The sequence below is a fragment of the Simochromis diagramma genome, unplaced genomic scaffold (genome assembly GCF_900408965.1).
Source record: "Simochromis diagramma unplaced genomic scaffold, fSimDia1.1 OVJJ01000302.1, whole genome shotgun sequence".
Lineage (NCBI taxonomy): Eukaryota > Metazoa > Chordata > Actinopteri > Cichliformes > Cichlidae > Simochromis > Simochromis diagramma.
This window is the reverse complement of record NW_024386792.1, coordinates 4,382,701-4,405,240: the sequence shown is the minus strand read 5'-3', so window position 1 is coordinate 4,405,240 and position 22,540 is coordinate 4,382,701. Positions and strand designations below refer to the sequence as shown.

The 22,540-nt window shown below is 41.8% G+C and overlaps 1 protein-coding gene across 1 annotated transcript in view; it reads right to left on the bottom strand.

The window, feature by feature from the left end:
• Positions 1-1,374: 1,374 nt before the first annotated feature.
• The window catches only part of gab1 (GRB2-associated binding protein 1), a 32,914-nt gene continuing 11,748 nt past the window's right edge, over positions 1,375-22,540 (bottom strand). The window contains exons 3-13 of the mRNA XM_040024780.1: positions 19,120-19,248; positions 18,525-18,690; positions 14,194-14,395; positions 12,797-13,479; positions 11,419-11,513; positions 11,028-11,328; positions 8,754-8,837; positions 5,827-5,920; positions 5,166-5,292; positions 3,368-3,496; positions 1,375-3,272 (exon numbers count right to left, since the gene is read on the bottom strand). Coding sequence (XP_039880714.1) covers positions 3,114-3,272; positions 3,368-3,496; positions 5,166-5,292; positions 5,827-5,920; positions 8,754-8,837; positions 11,028-11,328; positions 11,419-11,513; positions 12,797-13,479; positions 14,194-14,395; positions 18,525-18,690; positions 19,120-19,248 — 2,169 coding nt within the window. The 3' untranslated portion in view covers positions 1,375-3,113. The remainder of the gene's footprint in view (positions 3,273-3,367; positions 3,497-5,165; positions 5,293-5,826; positions 5,921-8,753; positions 8,838-11,027; positions 11,329-11,418; positions 11,514-12,796; positions 13,480-14,193; positions 14,396-18,524; positions 18,691-19,119; positions 19,249-22,540) is intronic.

Below are 22,540 nucleotides of genomic sequence, written 5' to 3'. Positions count from 1 at the left end.
GTTGGGGGCCTCTGTAGGAGCACAGGGGAGCAGCAGCACAGCCTGTGAAGCTCACGGTGAAGCAGCTGTTTATGTAATTTTGGCTGCCACAGCACTGCAGAGCCTCAAACAGGAGATCAGGGGAAGAGACTGCACTGGAGGGGTGTGGACTGAGGGAAAGCATGAAGGCAAAGAAGAGCCGCCATGTAGTCTTTCAAACAACAGCTCCATCTAGTGGTCAGCACAGATAAAATAAAAACAGGGGTATTCCTTAAATTTTGGTTGAGCAGTGACTCTTGCTCTTAATTACGTACCGCTCCCTTTGTAGGAGCTTGTGTAAGAACTTGATTTGAGGCTACATCTTATAATACTGTCAAAGCTCTGTGGCTTAAAAACACTGCAGTGAAAAGTGAGAATAGTAAGAACGAGAGTGCAAATGGACTTAATTATCCTTTAAAGCAGATTATAAAACCTGGATTACAATTAGGATGCCGGTTCCCTGTCTTAGTTAAACATCTTTATGAGTTTTAAACCAAGGTTTTCCATGAATAAACAGAATCTCTCAGTTACTATGTCACTAAGTCTCTCAGTCGTGGTTTAAATGTTTTAGCAGTCCACAAATCAAAGATGCACAAGTGATATGAAACTTGACTCTGTCATACAATTATATCTATATATAGTTTAGGTCATTTAAGGATGCCACAGATGTTGGTGTCAGACAGATTTTCCCCACACAACCATGTTTTTGGTTTAAAGAGAATGGTCTGAAAAGGAGACAATACCCAGTGAGCTGCAGTTCTTGGAAACGCCTTGTTGGTCACAAGAAGCGTCACAACTGGTTCTTGAAGACGACAGCGAGCTCTCTGTACTCAAACGGCCTCCACAGTCATCAGATGTCAATCCAGTAGAGCACCTCGGGGTGGAACGGGAGATTGACATCATGGACGTGCAGGAACTGTGTGATGATGTCACAAAAATCACTGAGGAGTGATTCTAGCACTTTGTTGGATTTATGCCACAAAGAATTAAGGAAGTTGTAGTGCTCTGGTCTGAATGTAATTTTTATTAGTCCAAATGTTTTACAGCTGCCATGTGCGATTAGCTTTACTTATGTTTTAAAGTAGTTCAAAAGTCTTCAACTGTCACAACTGGATAGAAAATGTTTTGACAGTTTTGAGATGTGTCCGTTTCAGATGACCGAGGACTGCCTCGATGGTGTTGTTTCCTTATCAAAAATCCCAATGATTAAACATACTTGGAGGGCATAACTGGAGAGAATATATGTAGGTCCCAGGTTAAGTGTAAAAGAAATGATTTCTTTAATTATTCTACGACTGGAAAAATTACAGAAAGAAGTGCAAAGAACATAAAAAGAAACTCCAGAAAACAAGCGGGTCACTTGTAGATGGGTTTGAGGCTGGATTTTATTTAGTCCACTTTTAAAATGTACATTTCTCTTGAGATTCATTAAAAAAGATAAAGCATTATCAGCTTTGCAGTCCATTTCACGAAGAGACTGCAATAAAGGAAAGAGTGAAGTAGGAGGAAGATGACTTAGTAGGCACATCTTTCAAACGATACATGTTAAATCTAATTGATGGCAAAATATGTACAGCTATGAGTTGTTGTTTTTTTGTTTTTGTTTTTTAAAATCACGTGGTAGCACATGCTTGGGATTTCTGCGGGAGAGCCGACAGTCAAGTCAAGTAAAGCAGGGATGTATGTAGGCAAAGACTTTCCGTCTCTAAAATATGCATCAAGTTGACTGCACGAGGCAGTCAATTTCCCAAAACTGTATGCCAGTTCAATTTAAAATAAATTAAACCTAAGTGGAGAGAGAAATGAGGAAGAGAAAGGAGAAATGAACCTGTGAAACTAATTGACCGCTTGTCAAACGAAGGATTTTAGCAGACTTTAGCAAATGTTCCTCCATATCAATCAATACTGAGCTAAAAAAAAAAAAAAAGGAAAAAAATGGACAAGACATCCACCTGATACAATAACTCGAGAAATAAATTAGAAATGGAAAGTTGCATTAATATGCATTCATAAAGAGTACCTGATTTTTCTCTCTCTCTTTCTCTCTCTCTCGCTTTGATACCTTTGCATAACTTAGAGAAAACCTGTCACGTTCTTTTAAAAACTCACAGTAATTCATTCATTTATCACAAGTGCTGATACCATCGAGTCAGGTACGGGATTCTACCCTGCAGAATCCATATACCTTAGAGTCAAACATGCTGGATATTCCATACAAATAAAGGACACTTTTCCTGTTTATATACATAACACTATTGTACAGTCTTTGCACTTCCATTACAACAGATCGAAGCATCTCCACTTACTGAATAAATGGAAATCGAATCATGTTCAGTGGATTAAAAACCTCAAGTGAATCTGAAGCTTGAATTTTAGTACAGGTGCCTACGCAAGTGGAAGAAAAATCTAAAGTAATGCTTCTCTGAAATTTTGTCGTACTGGCTTTCCAGTTTGAAGTTCGCCTTAGACACAGTTCGGGGTCAGTTTCCTGAGCTGCTAACAGTGTCCATGGTAACTTCACCCTGCTCAAACAGCAGGAAAACAAAAACATAAAACAAAAACACAACACCGTTAACGTGCTATGCTAACGTTTAGTGTTGCGCTGACAGAGCTGTGATCATGTTATAAAGTGTTCTCACTTGCACTCCAAAACGACATCAAACAGCATTACAATTTTTAGGAAATGTTAACTCTGGATCAGCCCACAGGCCGCTGAAAAGTGAACGACGACATAACTAATCCGGAAAGAAGGCAGTGAATGTTCAAAGTTGGTGAGTCTGCTCAGGTCAAATCCTGCAAACAAGTCCAGTCTTTCCTCATGCTCTCAAACTGCATACAGCTTATTCCTGGACCACACCCCTTTCTACAGCTGTACACACAGCGCTCCTTTAAGCCCGACAGCAGTGTAAACTAAACAACGTTGAGTGGCTATGACGCTCCACTGGCTCTTACACACTAGGGATCTTGTTAGGTTGGAACGAGACAGCTGGATCGTCCCAAAGCGAAAACCAGAACCAGCATTAGTGTGGAAGCTGTGGCGTTTTGGTAGTTTAGAGTGGGTTGGGTGGTGGGGTTGTGTTGTTGGGACAACAGGGTCACTTGGGTCCTTTGGAAGGGGTTTCTGTCTCTGTCAATTGGCGGCCATCGCTCCAGGCCTCCCGGGTGCTCTTAAGGGCCTGTGTTCGTTGCTGGTCCACAACTACATAGTCGACACGCTCGTCTGATGCTGTGATGCCAGTTCCGTTGCTTTTCATCTGAGGAGAGATGAGGTCAGTCTTAAAAGTTTGGCCATAAATTTCCTCTGATTTAGAACGTGCGGTTTGGAGTATGGGCGCTGGTAAATTCCTACCTTCCTAGGTGGGGTAGACTTGCCGGAATCGAGATCCAAGTCCAGATATTCTACCTGCTTGTCTCCCTTTGGTTTTACCACAGGGCTACTCCCACCGTCAGCATTCATGGGCGGAGCGAGCTTCGTGATCTGCGTAAGTCAGAAAAGGGATTTATTTTTATTTTATTTTTTTAATTGATAGCAGAGTCACAGAGAAACACAGCTCATACTCAAATGCACCAATGTGTTGTCACAATATCTAAAATATTCATGCAAATGGGTTCAGGTCTGAGAGCCCTAATCTATCTTTAGAGGGTGTTTGTGCGCATAGGGTTACAAAAACTCGTCATAAAAAGTGCAACTGTTGGGCACCAGTTTACCTCACTGGGTGAGTAGGTGCTCATATGCCTTGCGGCCACTCGCTCTCCCTCAATTTACTATTTACCCTTTCCTGCAAGGCTGTCAAAATAGAGGCAAAAAAGCCCCCAAAATATATGTATTTTTTGAAAAGACTGCAATTGTAGAGGAATGAACATATTCAATCAGTGACCATCTTTTCACGTAATTTGTCCCATTACTAATAATAGTTTCAAACCTTTAAAACAAAGAAAATTTCTACTTTAGGCATAGTGACAACAACTTGGGCCTGTAATTAGTGTTAATTATGAAATACAGGTACGATGGAGAGATTAATTCGAATTAGGATGGTGACACAAAACTAAGAAATTCTAACTGTAAGGAAAGTGATGGTAGATAACGTCTGAAAATTCACTGCAACCTTTATATTCAAGCCACGGCTTGTAGGTGGTTTTTGCACAGCAAAGTCTTCGTACTTTCTCATCTCACAATAGCACCCAAAAATGACAGGGCGGGCTATGCACGTCTAACCTGGCAACCCTGCTCACCTCCTCTATGGTGTCAAGTTCCTCCACCTCCCTCTTTACAGGGGTGATGGGGACTGTGCAGTAGAAGGACTCCTCTCTACACAGTAAGAAGAAAGTAGCAAAGGATGAAAGAAAAAAGGAGGAGAAAACAGCAGGTGGTTAAGAACAAAATGCAGGAATAAGGATGACGATGGTAGAGAAATGAGAAACTAGGGAGAAAGCAAGAAATTAAAAAAGACTGATAAAAGTTCAGGAGGTCAGCAGACGATAGCAAAGCAAACGTTGGAAGAAAGTAAAAAAAAAAAAAAAATTAACAGCAAAAAAAAGAAAGGAAAAAAAAAAGGAAAACTGTGAATCGATTACCCAAAGTGTAAGAGAAAGTATCCCCGTAGGTAGAAAAGTCAGCTCATATAATAGTATCATTCTTCAGAAAGAGCAGTCAATTTTAAATGAGACACATTAACTTCATTTCTTAATAGCCAATATTCCGATTTAAGACAACACCTGAAAAGTAAATGAAGAGAAAGAAGGAGCATAAAGAAAGCAGAGCAGCAGGGCAAAAGCAGAACTGCAAAGAAACGGGTTGAAGTGGCGAGGAGTCCATCTGCAGCAGCCAGTAATTTGTCCGCACTAATGTGTGGCTTAGGGAGAAGAGCACTGGAAATGGGATTTCTTAATAGTTTCAGTAAGCAATTACAGCTCAAAATTGCAAGTTGCATGGTGTATGATCCTCCAAACTGTCTGCCTCAAACTAAAGCTTCTGCTGTGTTTATTTGTGTGTTTGCAGATTTAATTTAAACGAGATGAAACTGATTGCAGACACCACAAAAAAAAAAAGAAGACATTTATCAGATTATCAGCTTTGATTATCTGTGAATAGAAAAAGAAAGGAGAAAAGTAATCTCTGTATCAGAGTATAGTTGTGTGTTACATACTGCTTCATCTGTGGACATATTAGGGTTCATGGCTACGTAATTCGGTTCAGTAGAGTCCTCGGAGTCAGTGCTGGAGGCCGTGCTATGCACTGACGGGGGTCTCGTTGGCATTGGAAACCTAGAAGGACTAAGCAGCATTCACAATGTTTACACACTGACTTCCCAGAAATTACAGTCTCTGGTGAGCACAAAATATAATACAGACATAACAGCCCAAACCCACTGCAGCCAGAAGAGTCCCTACAGCACGAAAGCACACAAATTACCTCGTCTCAGATAAGCCAACAGACTTCCTTCAGTATAATACAGAATTCTGTTTTATGAGCAGTGCTACTTTGGTCACAGAGTGACTACAGTAAAGCATGAAGTATTAGTGCCTACATCTTTAGTTAACTGGATCTACTACAAAAGGGCACGTTCACACCAAAAGAAAAATAAACTTTCACTGCATGTTGTGGCAGAGAGTAAAAAAAAACAGGACAATCCAGACTTAACATTAGCTGCTATACACATGCAGTATGTTTAAGGTTCTTAACAGGGAGCGAGGGACGGTGTGTCTTCTGGGACAATGATCTCGCTGCAAAGAGCTGTGTGAACATGCCCTTATTTGTTAGCCAAACACTGAACTATAGAAAAGCTGAGGAACGTCTTAGGTACTTACTCTCGAGCGAACGACCGTGTCACAGGTGAGCGGACGGGTGTGCTTGGCTCATCCCATTCTGGCACTGGTTTGATCTCTAGTGGAGCAGGTTTTACTGCAGGAAGGAACACACAGCAGTCAGCCACTGCTCGAAAAGCATCCTTAAACTGTACAGGGTGGGCCATTTATATGGATACACCGTAATAACATGGGAATGGTTGGTGATATTAAAGTCCTGTGTGAGGGGGCAAACTCCTCAAGATGGGTGGTGACCATGGTGGCCATTTAGAAGTCTGCCATCTTGGATACAACTTTTGTTTTTTTCAATAGGAAGAGGGCCATGTGACACATCAAACTTATTGGTAATGTCACAAGAAAAACAATGGTGTGCTTGGTTCCAACTTAATTTTATTCTTTCATGAGTTATTTACAAGTTTCTCTTTGTTCGCAGCCATTGACATGTCGAAGAGGTTAACACGTGAGGAGCGGATCGAAATTGTGTTATCTGGTGAACGCAGCAACTGTGTCATTGCAGCAGATTTCAATGCAAGACACCTACGAGACCACCCATCTCCCATGCTACAGTTAGCAAACTGTTTGCTAAGTTTCATGAAACTGGTTCAGTGTTGGATTTGCCAAAATGTGGACGCAAGAAAACTGTCACTGATGAAGAAACGTCAGTGGTTGTCCTAGCTTCATTCAGCAAGAGCCCACAGCGTAGCACTCGCCCACAGCGTAGCACTCGCCGCATGTCACTGAAGAGTGGCATTAGCCGAACATCCCTTCGGCAGATATTAGCTACTCACAAATGGCACCCTTACAAACTCCAGCTACTGCAGCATCTCAACAAGGATGACCCAGATCGGTGCCAGGTCCGAGCATTCCTAGATGAACAGTTTCCTGGAAAGTAGATTGGTCGTCGTGGGCCAGTTGAATGGCCCCCAAGGTCTCTCGATCTGACCCCCTTAGACTTTTATCTTTGGGGTCATCTGAAGGCAATTGTCTATGGTGTGAAGATACGAGATGTGCAGCACCTGAAACTACAGATACTGGATGTCTGTGCTGGCATTTCTCCTGCTGTGTTGCTATCAGTGTGTGAAGAGTGGGAGAAGAGGGTTGCATTGACAATCCAACACAATGGGCAGCACATTGAACACATTTTATAAGTGGTCAGAAACTTGTAAATAACTCATGAAAGAATAACGTTACGCTGAAACCAAGCACACCATTGTTTTTCTTGTGACATTACCAATAAGTTTGATGTGTCACATGGCCCTCTTCCCATTGAAAAAACAAAAGTTGTATCCAAGATGGCCGACTTCTAAATGGCCACCATGGTCGCCACCCATCTTGAGGAGTTTGCCCCCTCACATATACTAATGTGCCACAAACAGGACTTTAATATCACCAACCATTCCCATTTTATTACGGTGTATCCATATAAATGGCCCACCCTGTACATAAAGACTGACAGAGGTCAAGAGCAGCATAAATGTTTATATTTTGGAGATCTGTGTGTGTATTAAACTGCACTTTTAAATGACAAAACCATATTCAAATCTAATCAAACCAACATTAGAACTAAAAATGTTAAAAATTAAAAGTTTGGATTGTAAAATGCTCAATAACACAAATATAAGTTAGTGTTATTTAACATTTCATTCATATTTCTTCATGTGATTGCACTCGAAACTATCCTTAACCAAACCAGAACTTATTTTTTGCTTTTGTGAAACGGTGTTGGAATATTTCAGATGTAAACCTGAGAAAGATGAGCCATGTGCTGCTTGCATTGTGATAAGTGCCCAATGTGCAACTCTGTTTAGATGTTAGCCAGGGATGGATGATTTCCCAAAGCTTCTTATAAAGGGACTGGACTAAATGCTTTAAGCAGGCAGTGGGTGAGAAACGTGAGGAAAAAACTATATAAAGTGTCTTATTATGGTAGTGGGCAACCTTGCACTATAGCACTGGTTCTCAGAGTTTCTGGAAGTCTTCTGATGAGATGAACTTCATTTTTTTTCTCATTTGGTGTCTTGATGGTGTTTACGGGGAGTGCTGTCTGAAGCCAGCCTGAGCCTCCCATAGACATTAAAATGGACTCAATTACTTGGTGATTGTATCAGTCCCCTCATGCCCTAAGGGTAAGATGCTGTCCTCCTATAAGATAACACTTCAGGACAAACTGTGCAAGAAGAGTCAAAGTTACACGTGCACTAAACCTGTGCATAATGCCCTGCACAGTACAAAAGAGTTGCATGATCCCTTCACTGCAGATGGTCAAGAGCTTTGGGATTTTCCCCAAACATCATCTGTATGTATGGAAGCAAGCGATATCGCTTTTATTAGATAATATCGTTGTTCAATTTCCTCCTGAAGAGAAGTCTACTCTTTTCCAAAGCCCTGTGTGAATGCTTCTCTGACAACAAGTGTGTTCTGGCTGTTACATCCCAATGTGTTATGAAAGTAAAATGTGTTGAACTGCAAACAAAAACACAGACACAAATGTTTGAGCAGAGAAATGTTAGTGAGTCATTTGGCTCCACAGAAGAAAAAAACATCACATTGAAAGTGAGGAAATATTTAGGTTAAGATGGTAGAAATGGTTTATTTTTAAAGGCATGTTATGACTCTTAATGAGCTTCGAAGATGTAACAAGTGTAATCCACCATGCGTGAGGTACACACTCATCCATCCCCTGCTGGGATTTAAAATGATTAGACTGGATTAATGCAACACCTCTGACACTTCATATTTTTAGAACACACACACACACACACGCACACGCACACACACACACACACCAACACCCCTGAAGAACAAAAATTGTAAAAATCCCCACAGTACATTTACTTACAGCATGCAGAGAATCAAGATGAAGTAGAGTGTGAAAAGGTCACAGAATGAAAAGTATTCAGATGCACAGCAGTTCAGTGTGGTGTACCTACCCTTGCGTCGTCGACTTGGGAATTCACCTACGGTTTGAGAGTCAGTTCGCTCTAAACCCGCTCTTATTATTTTAGGACTGTGACCTGATTGGTGAAAGAAGACTTTACTGATTACAACATCTTTTTGGTGATCACAACAGTTCAGCCCTACTGTAACAACTGCTCTGCCATGCAAAGCGGAAGAGACGAGACTTTGATGAAGAAGAGCAAAACTGCAACCTCACGTACACCAATTTACCTTTTTTTTTTTTTTTTTTTTTTTTTTTTTTGCACAGCACACTTCAAGAGGATGATTGTCATGACAACAGCAGACCCATACTGCCCAAACATGCACCTCACTCCATGCACCACGACTTCCCACACAAAGACTGACATCACAGCTGTGCATGCACGACGAGCTGTGTATAAGCGCTGAGAGAACACTGAGAAATCATGTCATGTTGACGAGAGCTCGGACCAATCTGCAGAACAGAGCAACTTGAGGACGACACGCACTGCTCCTTTGCACACTGATCACAACATTTTTCTGCAGTGCTGTCAGAAATGCGCTGCGATTGCAGACGAAGATAATTAATTTTAATGAATCCACGTATAATGGAAATAAGATGCCGTTTGCTTTGAATACACTAGTCAAAGTGTTTGCAACATACGGCTCAGACATCCAAAGCGGAGAGGAAAGTGCACGGAAGATGAAAAGAGGTTGCAGAGATTCAGATTAGTCTAGAAAATGGAAGAAGTGGATGGCTCATTTTAAATATAGAAATGAAAAACATCACAGAGCTGTTTAAAGGTGATGCGACATCCTACCCATGCATAACAATGAATACACCAATGGTCTCTACTTTAAAAAGCTAAGGTCCAAAAGACAATCAGCACATAATGATGCTCCTAAAAAGCAACATCACTAACATTAATATAATACCATTTAAGGATATCAGTTAAAAGATACGAGTTTATATTCTTATTCATGTCTATGTGGCATTTTCTAACACAAAAAGCAGCTGTGCACAGATCCAAATATCTACAACCTGCAATCCAAGTAGAGTAAATTTATGCCAGGAGCAATGGGATTGAACACTGGATAAATATATTTTAATGAGAATTTTAATATTAGCTAAAAAATAAAAAGTGAATGAGATAAAACAATATTTTTTTAAAAAAAACATAAAAAAGCAAAAAGATTTGGGCTTAAACAATAATACAAAACTCAAACTAGACTACAAACATTTACAATTAGCATTTTTATTCGTCTGCTGCCAAAGATATTCAAAAGTGTAAAACTAAGTTTTATTAGCAGTGAGGATTAGGACTGTGTGTGTGTGTGTGTGTGTGTGTGTGTGTGTGTGTGTGTGTGTGTGTGTGTGTGTGTGTGAGTGAGTGAGTGAGTGAGTGAGAGAGAGAGAGAGAGAAATAATAATCACTTCAAAGCGGTTGCTTGAAAAGAAGCTACTTGATATGATTTTTTTTTATTTAGACACAGCAGTTCAGCAATGACCAAAGCCAAACTTGGAGCTGACTGACTCAAGGGCCACGTGAAAGGGAGAATTCCCAATCTGGAAATGTAAAACTCCAGAAAACTGCTCCGTTTTCGACAGTGACAGTAACAATACCGGCTTTTGGTGTGCCTCTGTGATTATTTCCCATCATTCTTCAACTCTCTTTCAGTCTATGAGGTCCCCAATCAAAAGGCTCCATTCAGATGCTGGGAACAAACGGGATGGAGGTGACCAATTAAGGCCTCAATGACTCCGTGGCACAGACAGCAGACCCCTCCGAAATGGCTAGCAGAGCCTCACGGGAGCTGGAGGCAAACGCGGTTTTGACAAGGAACTAACTGTGTTGAATGTAATCAAATGTAGGGAAGTAAACTAATTCATCAAGAGGTGAAATAAGCTGGTCAAGGACGGGCGCAGAGGAAGACGGTGGTATTTAATACACCAGACAGACCAAAGAAGACAAAATGAGAGAAACATTTTTCCACATTAATTATGACAACAACTAAAGCAGGATGAAAAATGAAACCGCTCTGAGAATGAAATTTTGTACAGATGGCTTTATGACCATGAGCCATCCACTGTGGGAATAGCAGCAGAGTGTGAGACAAAGCACGTACAGTTGGTGCATTAGTGAACGCTGAGCATACTAAACTAAGCTCACAGCAGCAACAAACTCACACACCCCCCTGAAGCAAGAACTCCACACACACGCACACACTCACACACATCACTTATGAAGTCACAGCTATGCATGCAAGCACACCTACTGTCCGCTCACCTTTGCGATCGGGTTTGAGATTTCGGTCCACAGGTGGGGGCTGGCACTCACTAAGCAACGGCCTGCGGGGAGGGGTCTTCGGGCTTGAGCGAAATCCCATGTGGGCAGGTGGAGGAACCTGTTTTCCCAGGGATGAGAACTCCATAGTACCTGGGGTCATGGGGACGTAGTTGGTTTCGTGCATTGGCTCTGGCAAACTGCCCGAGTGATGATGTGACGGTGAGTTGGCACTCATGGGCACGTAGTTTTGGTCGACCTCTTCTGTAGAATGGCTACCCACTGGCATCATTCCTTTGCTTTTCTGAGGGTGACAAGGGAAAACCGATTAACATACACATTTCCCCTTAAAGCCACAGAACGATTATCCAGCAGTTACACTTGAAATACTCACAAAATAGGTGTTGAAGCTTTCATTGAAGTCAAACGAGCAGCTTTTGTCAGAAGGGAACGATCTAGGAATGTCATAGCAGTCCTGGGATCCAAAGTCTACAAAAAGCAAAACCATGATTACAATGCAGTTTATAAACAGCCCCTCTACACAGAGAGCAGCAAATGATGTGCACTGTACATTATTAGCCTTCTTTCAGGCCCATTTATGCTACAGGACAATTCCCACATAACAGTTGTCCTCTATTGTGTGTTAAGTGTTTTCATGACTTTGCAGATTTAGTCCGTGAGACAAAGCTCAAAGGCACCATGTAAGCACTCTACTTTGCAGCATGTAATTACTGTATTTTTTTTATTTTATTGTCATCAGGTACTCATGCAGTTGCTAATGCATTCCACTTATGACCACAAGAACCACAACAGCGCGAGAAAAAGCTTTGAAGACAAATGTGAGTCTCTTCCGGGGAAGAGTAAGAGGGAGGGGTGAACATTACAAGGAGACATGAGACTGTTTTGGCTCTCCATCACTCCCCCTGTGGCTACCATGCAAGTCTCCCAAGTTGCTCGAGTTTGCTGCAACTCGCTCAATCTGTGTCGAAGCCATCTCACAGCAGAGGCTGCAGGCCAGCAGAGACCGGTGCTCCTGAGACCGGCGTGGTGTGGTAGGTGAACAGCACGTTCACCTTGTTTTTGTTACTCAGTTATTTGTTTTTCCATGGAGTTCTTTCTAAATAAGGACATCCTGTGTAAAAAAAAAAAAAATCTCTTTTATGAGGTTTCTTAAGTAAATAAATTATAAAAAATTATAATATATGCTCAAATTTTAAAAAAAAAAGTGTTTTTTTCCATAACAGTGCAGCCCTGCCCTAGGCACAATAATCTGTTCTGTCACCAAGACACAAAGCATAAAAGGGAAAAAATTCACAAATGCCCCAAATTTATTGGGGGAATAACCACTGCTCATCTAAAACAATAAAGTAAGACGTAGTCAAAGGACTTTGACTATGATGACCTCGATGACCTGAGATCCTTCACAGAAATAAAGCAAGACCTATTTTGCAATTCCGATTGTCACCACAAGAGGGAGAAGCAAGAAGAATCTACACCATGAGTTTCTCTTCTCTTGCCAGACTATTTTGAGGCTCTGTAGAAAGGATGTTGGCCATGGATTAAAGAACTGTTATTAAAAAGGAAACTCAGAACATTTTTATCTGCTTTTGTTAGATTTTGGTGCAACAAATCTTCATAAGATTAAATAATAGAATATCCTGCCCACCACATATATGTGCCGTATTGTCCAAAAGGTAAAGGTGAGAATAGGTTTTGAAATGAAAATAAAGTGAAAAGGGCACCACAAACAAATAAACCTCTACAATACAAACCTTTGCGGAGGCGTGAACAGTCCACAGTGCCAATAGTGTTGCTGCGTAAAGCCTTACTCCCAGCGCTTGTGGGCACACAGTAGTTTCCATCTGTCTCTGAGGCTGATCGAGGCACACTATAGGTGTCTGTAGGTGAGCGCTCAGCAGGAGGCGGCGGGAGTCCTGAGCTGGAACTGAGGGAAGGCTTGGGTGGTCTGGGAGGGGGCACTACATCTCCCCCGCTTTCTGAGCCTCCTACCCCTGTGTTCGATACTGTGCGGGGCACTTGGTAGGTGCTGTTTGCACCGGGTGTGGGCGGGATGTCGTAACTGATAGAAACGTTGCGCATCTGTGTCTCTACTGAGGGCTTCCGTGTCGGCGTGTTGAAGACATAAAGGTCAGAGGCATCCGCGCCGTCTGGATGAGCCGGAGGGGAGGAGGCTGACTTGGGGAGCAGCACAGTGTCCTGGGAGTAGCTGCGAGGAAGATGATAAAAGCCACTGTCAGTTGAGAGGGAGGCACCGCGTGATGGAGGCGAGTCATAGATGGAAGGGGCGGACACAGGAGTCTGGTGCGGTGGGAAGAAGCCATTGTGTGAGGTGTGTTTAGCCGAGGAAGTGGAGGATGTAGGCGTGCGGTGAGATGGAAGGTTGTCATTCAGGTCTGTCTCTGAAGAGGTAGACTTGGAGCACTCAGCATGAGCTCTGATAACACAATACACATAAACACCAGATAATTAATACAAAAAGTAAAATACGTTGATTTGCCGATCACACAGTCACACCAAGCCAAAAACACTAGTATACAAAGGCTATGTTAGTAACTAAGTCATATCCAGACAGCTTTTATCATTAAACGTTTCCAACTCTTGCCATGTCAGCACGCTTTTGTGGATAAAGTGGAAGACTGAGGTTCTTGGTAACTGTTTGTAACCATGCAGGAAATAACACAATTATTACACTGTTAGGCAAAACACCCACGTCTTTTTCTGTTTAGAAGGAAGGCCTTTTGCTAAACAAATGCAACCTAGATTTAATAACCGTCATTTACATTTACAACATTCACAAGTGTTTGGAGATCTGTATTTTATGCGTGTGCAACACTCCACACAAGCAGGCAGTTCCAGCTGGATTGGCTGGCCACTCACAGGCTAGCCTGTGGAGGAACAGTCTTGCTCTCACACTCCTCCAGGAGCAAATACTCCTGGTCCCTCTCCAAGAGAGAGTGATGCTCCACTGAGCTACACACAGCATACGGCAGAGACAAGGACAGGAGTGGCAGTACAGTTGAAAGTATACAAAAAGAATAAATGGCTTGGAAACCACACTGAAAAATGCTTAGCTCACCATGCGACACTCCAACATAGAGAATATGGAGACTTGAACCTATAAAAGAAGCATATTCGGACACGGTCTCACCTGCTGGGTTCAGGCTTTTTGCTCTCACAGTTAGCAAGCCACAGGTAATCCTGGGGCTCCTCTGAACTGGACTGTGAGTCCAGGTGTCGCACGCTGACTGGCTGGTAAGGGGCCGGCACATTGGTAAACACTCCTGGACCTGGGTGTGGAGCGTTTTCCACCACCAGTCCCATGGCGGACTGGTGAGCAGCTTTTGCTGCATCTGGAGGACAAAGAAATGAAAGCTGAGGATAACTCCTGTCAAAACTTCATGTTATTTAGTGAGTAGTACACAGAACTAAAGAATGAAATACAGTAAAGCTGTCTCCATAACTGACCACAGAGGTTTCAGGCCACTGCCAGTGAATTAATGTCTAAGCAGCAAAGGGAAAATTTAATGAATGAATAAGATTAATTTCTTACACTGATCACACAACTAAAAAAAAATAGCCACAAATAATGCCAATAAGACCTGTCACATGTGGCTCAGCAGATGTCAGTAAATGCCTGCTTCACAGTTTTAAGTGCAACACCAGCAGAGCACATTAGCATTTCTGCTACATTTCCAGCTGTTTATTCAACTTTGACTCCACATGCATTGGCAGTCACTGATGAAGAGCAAGGAGCTGCACCTACTGTGGCCCTATGAAACCCACTGAAAATGAAAGAGAGGCCAGAGATGGTATTAAGCACAAAGTAAAAAGTAAACTGTATGTGCCAATGTCAACTCTAGCAAAGTAAACTTGGACCCAAGCTGTTTCCTAGCAACCCAATTCCAATGTAACGCTCAATTGTTTCCATTCACGCTGACACTACGTCAACTTTGCGCCTGTATGTGTGAACTTGAGCAGCTGATGTATATACGCACATTCTGACGAACAGATGTGCGTCCCTCTACTGTGTATATCAAACCAAACCTCAAATTAAGGTCGTTAGCCTGCAGCTAAAACACTGTTACTGACTGACCCAACAAGCCACAACAACCTACTACAATTACGATAACCTCACTTCCTTCTTGGGGAGAAATCCCACAGGAAATAAATCCAAATGCAGCACGCTGCCCAGCATGAGGCCAGGAACACTTGCACAAACAACTCATGTCAAATTAAAGCAGATGGATGTCACCGATATCACGACTCTGCGTTAGCCTACATCATTTCATGTATAACACGTCACCCGAATAAAAGCTTTGTGTCGACAGTCTACTTTCTGTTTTTTTGCCTTCCAACAAGCTACTCCTCAGACATCATTTTTAAAGGTCTCTCTGCTTTCCCACATGATGAGCTACTAAACAAACCTGCTGCTCAAGCTGATTGTTCTACTGCACTCAGAGCCAAGATAGCTGATGCGTATATGTGTTTTCATTCCACATTTCTCTACTTTTTTCTCCTTTTTCACAGCTCTCCTCCCACACTCTTCTATAACTGATGTGGTTTTATCTCATGCAAGGTCCCCGAGTTCTCTTCTTTTAAAAGTCAGTTTCTCTCTTTTACGTGCATCATTTGCTCCTCTCATCTCCTCCGCTATGTCCTTGTCTTTTTTTTTTGACATTTGTTTGTTGAAGCTTTAAGTGCTGATTCATACAGGAAAAGGGAAAATCCCCTCTCCGTGTACTAATCTATACCTCCTACACTCGCTCTGAGAGCCTTCATTCCCCTAGCCCTACTAATGTTCCCTGCCCAGCTATGAAGCACTCTACTGTGGCCACACCCACACGCGACAGAGGAGTGAGAGTTCTGTCTCACATGCAGAGAAGTGCAAGCAAGCACAAAACAGAGAGCCAGGGACATTCTTTTGTACTGAGCAGTGAAGGGTATCTGCAAAGATATCCGTTTTTACACCCAGGCTCTCCTTTAACCGTCTTACTATGAGTTCGTACATCGGGGTTTTCAAAGCCAGCTCTGACATCTACAGAAAAGGTGCCATCAGTGTTGTTATCATGGTTACCCTGCAACACTAGCTATTTAACAGAGCTGGAGGCATAGTCACACTTTGGAGAGAATGACCTTGGAGGAGTATCAGTGACTCAGTTGCCAGGTTTGAAAAGCACCTTCGTCTCCAACAAGAATCAGAGTTGTGTAGCATAGAGCAGGGCGATATGACCAAAAATATTTATCACGATATACATTTGAAAATTTGCGATAATGATATAACTGACGATATAATTGACACTAGACAAAATGCTTTACAACTCCACAACTTTATTAGTGCAAAAAACCCCATCAATGTATTTTCACTTAAACAAGCAGCTGTTTTTTTATGTGCATTAAAGTTATATAAAAATGTAACAGTGCAAATGCAAATTCCTCGCTAACAGTTTAACCAAAAGGCATTTCCAGTGGAAATTGGCCGACATATCCTCAGCACAACCATGTATAATATCCACAAAACTTAAAAAGAGGTTATACACACACAATACGGTAATATTATGTTGAAGCACAGTACGTATCACTCCGTGAGGCTCCTGCCTACAATAGCCGTAATGCTCCGACAATCCATCAAGCGGTGCCGGTTCGTAGCTTAGCAAAGTCGTACTAAAACATTTGACAGATTTTCGAGCGCCGTGTACATAAAATCGTTTCGAGGTCAGTAAACACAACCAGAATTCATACATTAAGGCACACGGGATTATAAGGGGCACTGTCGATTTTCAGAAAAATCAAAGGATTGATTTTAAGTGTGCCGTGTTTTCCAAAAAACACGGTAATAACGACGGCCCGCTAGCATGCGCTACCAAAAATAGTGCTTTGTTGTGTATCTGACGGACGAAAGCCAAACCAGTTCCACGCCACTGAAGTTGCAGCATTTTTACAAACCAATTCTGGTTCATCCGTTTCATTCAACGATCCGCTTTCGCTCTTCTCATTCTGCGTCGCCGCCATGTGCGTATGTAAACATAGGCATTGCGCATGCGTGTTTTACCCATATTCTATCGTGATATTTCATTTTCCTATCGTTGCCCAAAATTACACCGGTATTACCGTGAACGGTATGATATAGCCCAGCCCTAGTGTAGCATGTGGAACAGTGAACATGTGCAACGTCTGTGCCAGTTCTCACCACACTAAAAATGCTCATTGCTTCGCTGATGAGGTCAAGAAACTATAGAAGACATTTAGACAATTAGTCTCAAAGACAGAGCGACAAGAGAGGGAAAGAGGAGTGTTCAAGGGAGAGGAAATTAAAACCAGATAAGAGGAAACGAACGAAAGAAGGCCAGTGAGAGTGACAGGCGTACAATGCTTTTATTATCCAGTACTGGGGAAAAAAAAAAAGAGTAACGTGAGCCTCAATACTGCACAAAGTTCAACACATGGATCATTAGACCTTGGCTGAGAACTATGCTGAATAGGGACCTCTCGACACATTTAACTGGTTCCCTTAGTTCCTTCAGAAAGAAAGATCCCGACATCTGTGAGGTACAACAGTGATATCCAAAAGAGACCCATCAAATGTAAATCATTTATCCTCTACTTTTATCCTGTATTGCTCAGCTGTGGTGATAAACTGGTGTGATGGCTAAAAAGAATCCCCTGATGCTCCATGGCATCTTCACCATGTCCAGGTGCTTTGTTGAGAGACACCAGCGTGGACAAATAGTGATTTCCTGTAGTCATCTTCTAACAGGGGAATCCTTGGATCGCTTAAAGCTGCGGTTCTTACCTGGAGAAACTTACATGGCCATGCTATAGTATCGTTTTGCCTGTTCATGCTGTTGCCATGATATAATGAATCTCACTTAAAAAAAAAAAAAAAAGGAGAGATGGCAGATGTTGTTCATACACTAAAAATTATTCATTGCTGTCCACAGCTACTACGCTTCTAGTTACTAGTTACTACTTCTAGTTACATTATGCATTCTGTGGTAATAATGAAATTAGGATGCTTTTCTAAGGTGTTGCAGGTGCATTAACGCTAAAAATGGGTTGCTTTAGCCCGATGCTAGGTGGCTGCAAACCAACATGATGACGTGAAAATATCCAATGCAGATAAGAGAGCCTAACATGTGCCTGTGCACCACCTTTGGTGGCTCAATTCCTGATGGTCTAGGGGAAGTTTGTGGAAAAAGAAACACAAACATGCAAACCGAGATTTTGTGTATTATGGTGAAACATATAACCAGGTTATTATTTCTGATCTACTGATGTTCTTAAATAAATCACAGCCTGTGCCACAAATGTAACAAAATCACCCTATTTCAAATATCAACAGTTCAAAGTAAACTTTCTACTCGAAAGATACAGAATATAAGTATATATAAACATAAATATCACTGTGTAACCTCGACAGTGAAGCAAAACATCAGTGCCAATAGTGCCCGAACAGAGTGATGTGTGGCTAATTGTAATTACCGTCATCGGTGGGGTTAAAACCACAAATGTCGCAGATGTGGCGGACCCACTTATTCATCTCGTCTTCGGTGTCAGCCACCAGATAAAAGATGCGGTCAAAGGTTTTGATGTCGAATATGTAGCTGTTCTCCAAATCTTTCTTGCTGAAGGTCAGACCGGCGTCCACCTGAGGGAGAGCAACCGACACGGCTTAGCTTAATGTGGCATCAGCCAAGGAAAGACTGATCACTAATAGAGCTAACCAAAGAAACGAAAAAAAAAGGGAAAATGTATTAAAATGATCATTCTTAATTAAGAGAATTTGCAAAAAATAATCTAAAAGGTAACTGCTCTCTAAGCAACAAATGAAATTTGGAGCACTAGAACCCAGCACTTAAACTATTATGCTAAAACATTTGTACATCGCAGTCACATAAAGGCCATTTTCATTGTTTTACACAGATTTTTAAGGACAATTAAATTCATCTTGGATATTCATGCAAATATGCCAAATACATCAAAGTGACATCATGCAAACCTGGATCTATTCAAGATGGTAATAATTTATATAACTTATGCAATAAAACTACAGGGCAGAAGTAAAAGGGGAGCATACCTGTTCACATAAGTTGAGGTCAATCACACGAATGGGCTTCTTGGCATGGTCATTCTTGTAGTACTCCAACACGTCTGGGTCGCCTGTCAGACGGCCACTGCGAAGAACAAACCACCGCTTCTTCCATGCCTGCAGGGTGAGCACAGAAATGAGGCCAAAGGTTACATGTGTGTTCTCACAATGACTTCTCCGTTCCCAGATGACCACAGGCTGGCCAAATGCTGTACTTTTTTCAGTTTAGCCACTGTGTCCTATCATAGCTTGTGTCTTTGTGTGCATTCTCCACCAGCTGCACTGCCCTTGCTAAAAGAACAGTGAGAGCCAGAGGGAAGAGGCCCGCAACCAGAAATATGTGTCTGGGATAACCAGAACAAAAGCCACATAGTTTGGTCTAGCACCCTGGCTGCAGTGAACAACCAAATCTATAATAAGAAACGGCAATTGGGTCCTCTCTTTCAAATCCAATTTATTGTCTGTGAGAAAAAGACATCACATAGCAGACAAAAGAGTTCAAACTCAGACACGGGGGGGGGACATAAGCAGACGAGAGCTCAGCACTGTAAATAAAGGGTTGAGCAAGCAATCTAGCAATATAATCCTTGAATATATTAAGGACATTAATGAAACAATGGAATGGGACCATGGGAGGCTATTTACCATAATCTAATGCATCAGTAATAAATTGTGATGAAAACATTCCTTTGTGCCACTAATTCCACGTACAGTTCATCTGTAATCATGATTAGCTCTTCAGATATAGGATATGTAAGACTGCCAGCTTCATCACTATGTTAAAGTGACAGTTACTATGATTCACTGCTAGGTTGCCTTTTATAACATTATTCTTCGAGCCATAATAATTTTTTTGATTGGGTCATTCATCCTGGACTTTCTCTGTTTGTGTGTGTGCGCCTGTCCACTCGGAGCCTCACGTTCACTCATCGATGACAAAACTCAGTGCCATTCATACCCAAGTGGAGCAAAGTACAGCATTATCAGGCACAGGAAGTTTAACCCCTGCTTTAGTATGACAGCATGCATTCAAACTCCAAGGGTGCTCATTCACACCAGAATCACTAAGACTAGGACGGATATTTGGACAGGGTGTTGCTCTGGATCAGATTACCTAAGGTAAGCATAGCAGCAGCAGTTAGGAGGTATTCCACACCTGGTACACCGACGGCTCTTATTTGTATGTTTGCAGTTAATTAAAAACATTTTCAAAGTATCGTCAAAGTGAAGCGGCATGACTGAAAAGATCAGAATACGACTATGCTTTCTTTCTCTCTCGCCCACTTTCACTCCCAACATGTTGGTTTGTTACGAAGCTTATTTTAGTAACTTAGCATGTTGTCCTAAACTCAGTTAAATAATATTTCACTCCGGCTCTTTGGCAGCTCCACACGTGACTTGTGTTTGTGAAGAGAAAAAAAAAAAAAGTAAAATAAAATGATTTTATTTGTTCACATTTTATTTTTAAGTGAGTAAGAAGTTTACATCAAACACGAGGAATTAGCAAATTAGGATTTCAGCTTATTAACTTAAAACTATGTTTGGATCAGTATCAGCAGATACCAGTATCAGAGGATCCCTTATCAAGACAACAAGACAACAGGTTTAGATGCATGAGAGCACCTTATGGGAAAAGCCAATAGTAAGTTCAGGTGGATAAGCAACAGTATTTGGGGTAACTGGACAAAAAAGTTCCATAATAATAATCAGAACACGGGTTAAAGGCTCTCATCTGAGGCTGAATCCTTTCAGTGCAGACAGGCGAGAGCTGCAGGAGCAGGGCCGTCCATCTTTTTTAAACTTTTGTGTTTTACTTCTTTATATTTCTTCTTACTGCAGATTCTGAACTTGTTCACATGTTCACACTACAAATAAAATGTGACAGCAAACACGCTCTAGTGTGAACCCTCAAAGCGGCCCGCATGCGCAAAAGAAGACGTCACACACAACGCGCTCAGCTTAGATCCAGACCAAACAGTATGGTTTGACTGATGGCCCTTAATATAAAGACTTGTTTCTGACTTAACGTTTCCCAATTTTGCTTTAAGGTATAAAGTTATTTTGTTATTTACAAATGGCCTAATAATTATCCTTATTGCTGTTTTAGAGAGGAGCGGTGCTTCAAAGGATAGTTGCAGATTTCTGTCAGAATCTGCAGATTATACAGTACAAATAAAATGTTTACGTTTCTCCAACGTTGTCTTCCCAACAGTTTTACTGGATCGCCAGGAAGCTTTCGCGATGTCTTCTCGGGCGCTGATAACTGTCTTGTGTCAGTGACGTAAAAGATGGATTTAATGCGACATGACCATTCAAACAGCAGTCGCTTTCTAAAACATCAGATATGTATCGGATTCAGTACCACATACGAAAGTGACCCAGGTCAGATGTGAAAATATCGAATTTGTGCTGTTCGTACTGTCACACCATGATCGGATATGGGTCGCAAAGGTTAAAAAAGTCAGATTTGATGCGCTTTCGCTTGCAGTGTGAACGTAGCCTAAGAGTCAGGGGCCCACTTGGGTGTACAAAGCCAAAGGAAGGATTGCTTTGTCACTGCATTCAACATTCAGTAAACACACAGACACACATCAATGCTGAGTCAAAGAAGTCATGCTCTCTTGCTTTTGTTGAGTCATGGCAGCTGAAATGAATGTTTGTTTTAGAGCTCAAAATAAGCTCTCTGTGAAATTATTAGTGAGAATTGCCCAAGACAGAAAAGGCGATTTTGTAGAGGACAGAGGATTTGTCCAAAAATATTTCACTTCCTTTTACTGCTAAAGCCAGGGGCCGAGGAAAAAGGGATTTTCTTTTCTTTTTTCAAAGATTTATCAAATGTCTTGCAACACCAAATGGAAACGGCCAACCCAACAGAACCTCTCTGAGCGATATTTGACATGTGAGTTTAAAATGGCACACGAGATCTAGTAGACAAACAACCACCACTGAGATCAAACAGATAAGGAAGCATACCAGCAGAGTGTGAGGAATGCAAACTAAAGCTTTGTTGTTGCTATTTTGGAATAAGATTTTGACCCTATTAACAATGCTCTGGCCTTGTTTTTTCATCCCTCTGTTGTTTTTCCATCCACAGGGTGTCCTTTGTTAGTGGGCCAAGCGCCACACTGAGACGGCATGAAGAGCATCAGACCTTTCCCTCCACCAACAGGATGAGCAAACAAGCAGACCTGCAGAGCTCTTGGATTTTCGATTACAAGCACACAGATATACAAGAATCAGACTGAAACGTTTAACAAAGAACATTCACATCACACACTTGCATAGTGCACTCATGCATGCAGCCCATGTTTCACACACTCTAGTTCAAAAGGCCTGCATTATATAATCACAAACACACCCACACAATCCGAACTGAGGCTTAAACCTATTAAACCTACATCCTTTGAGG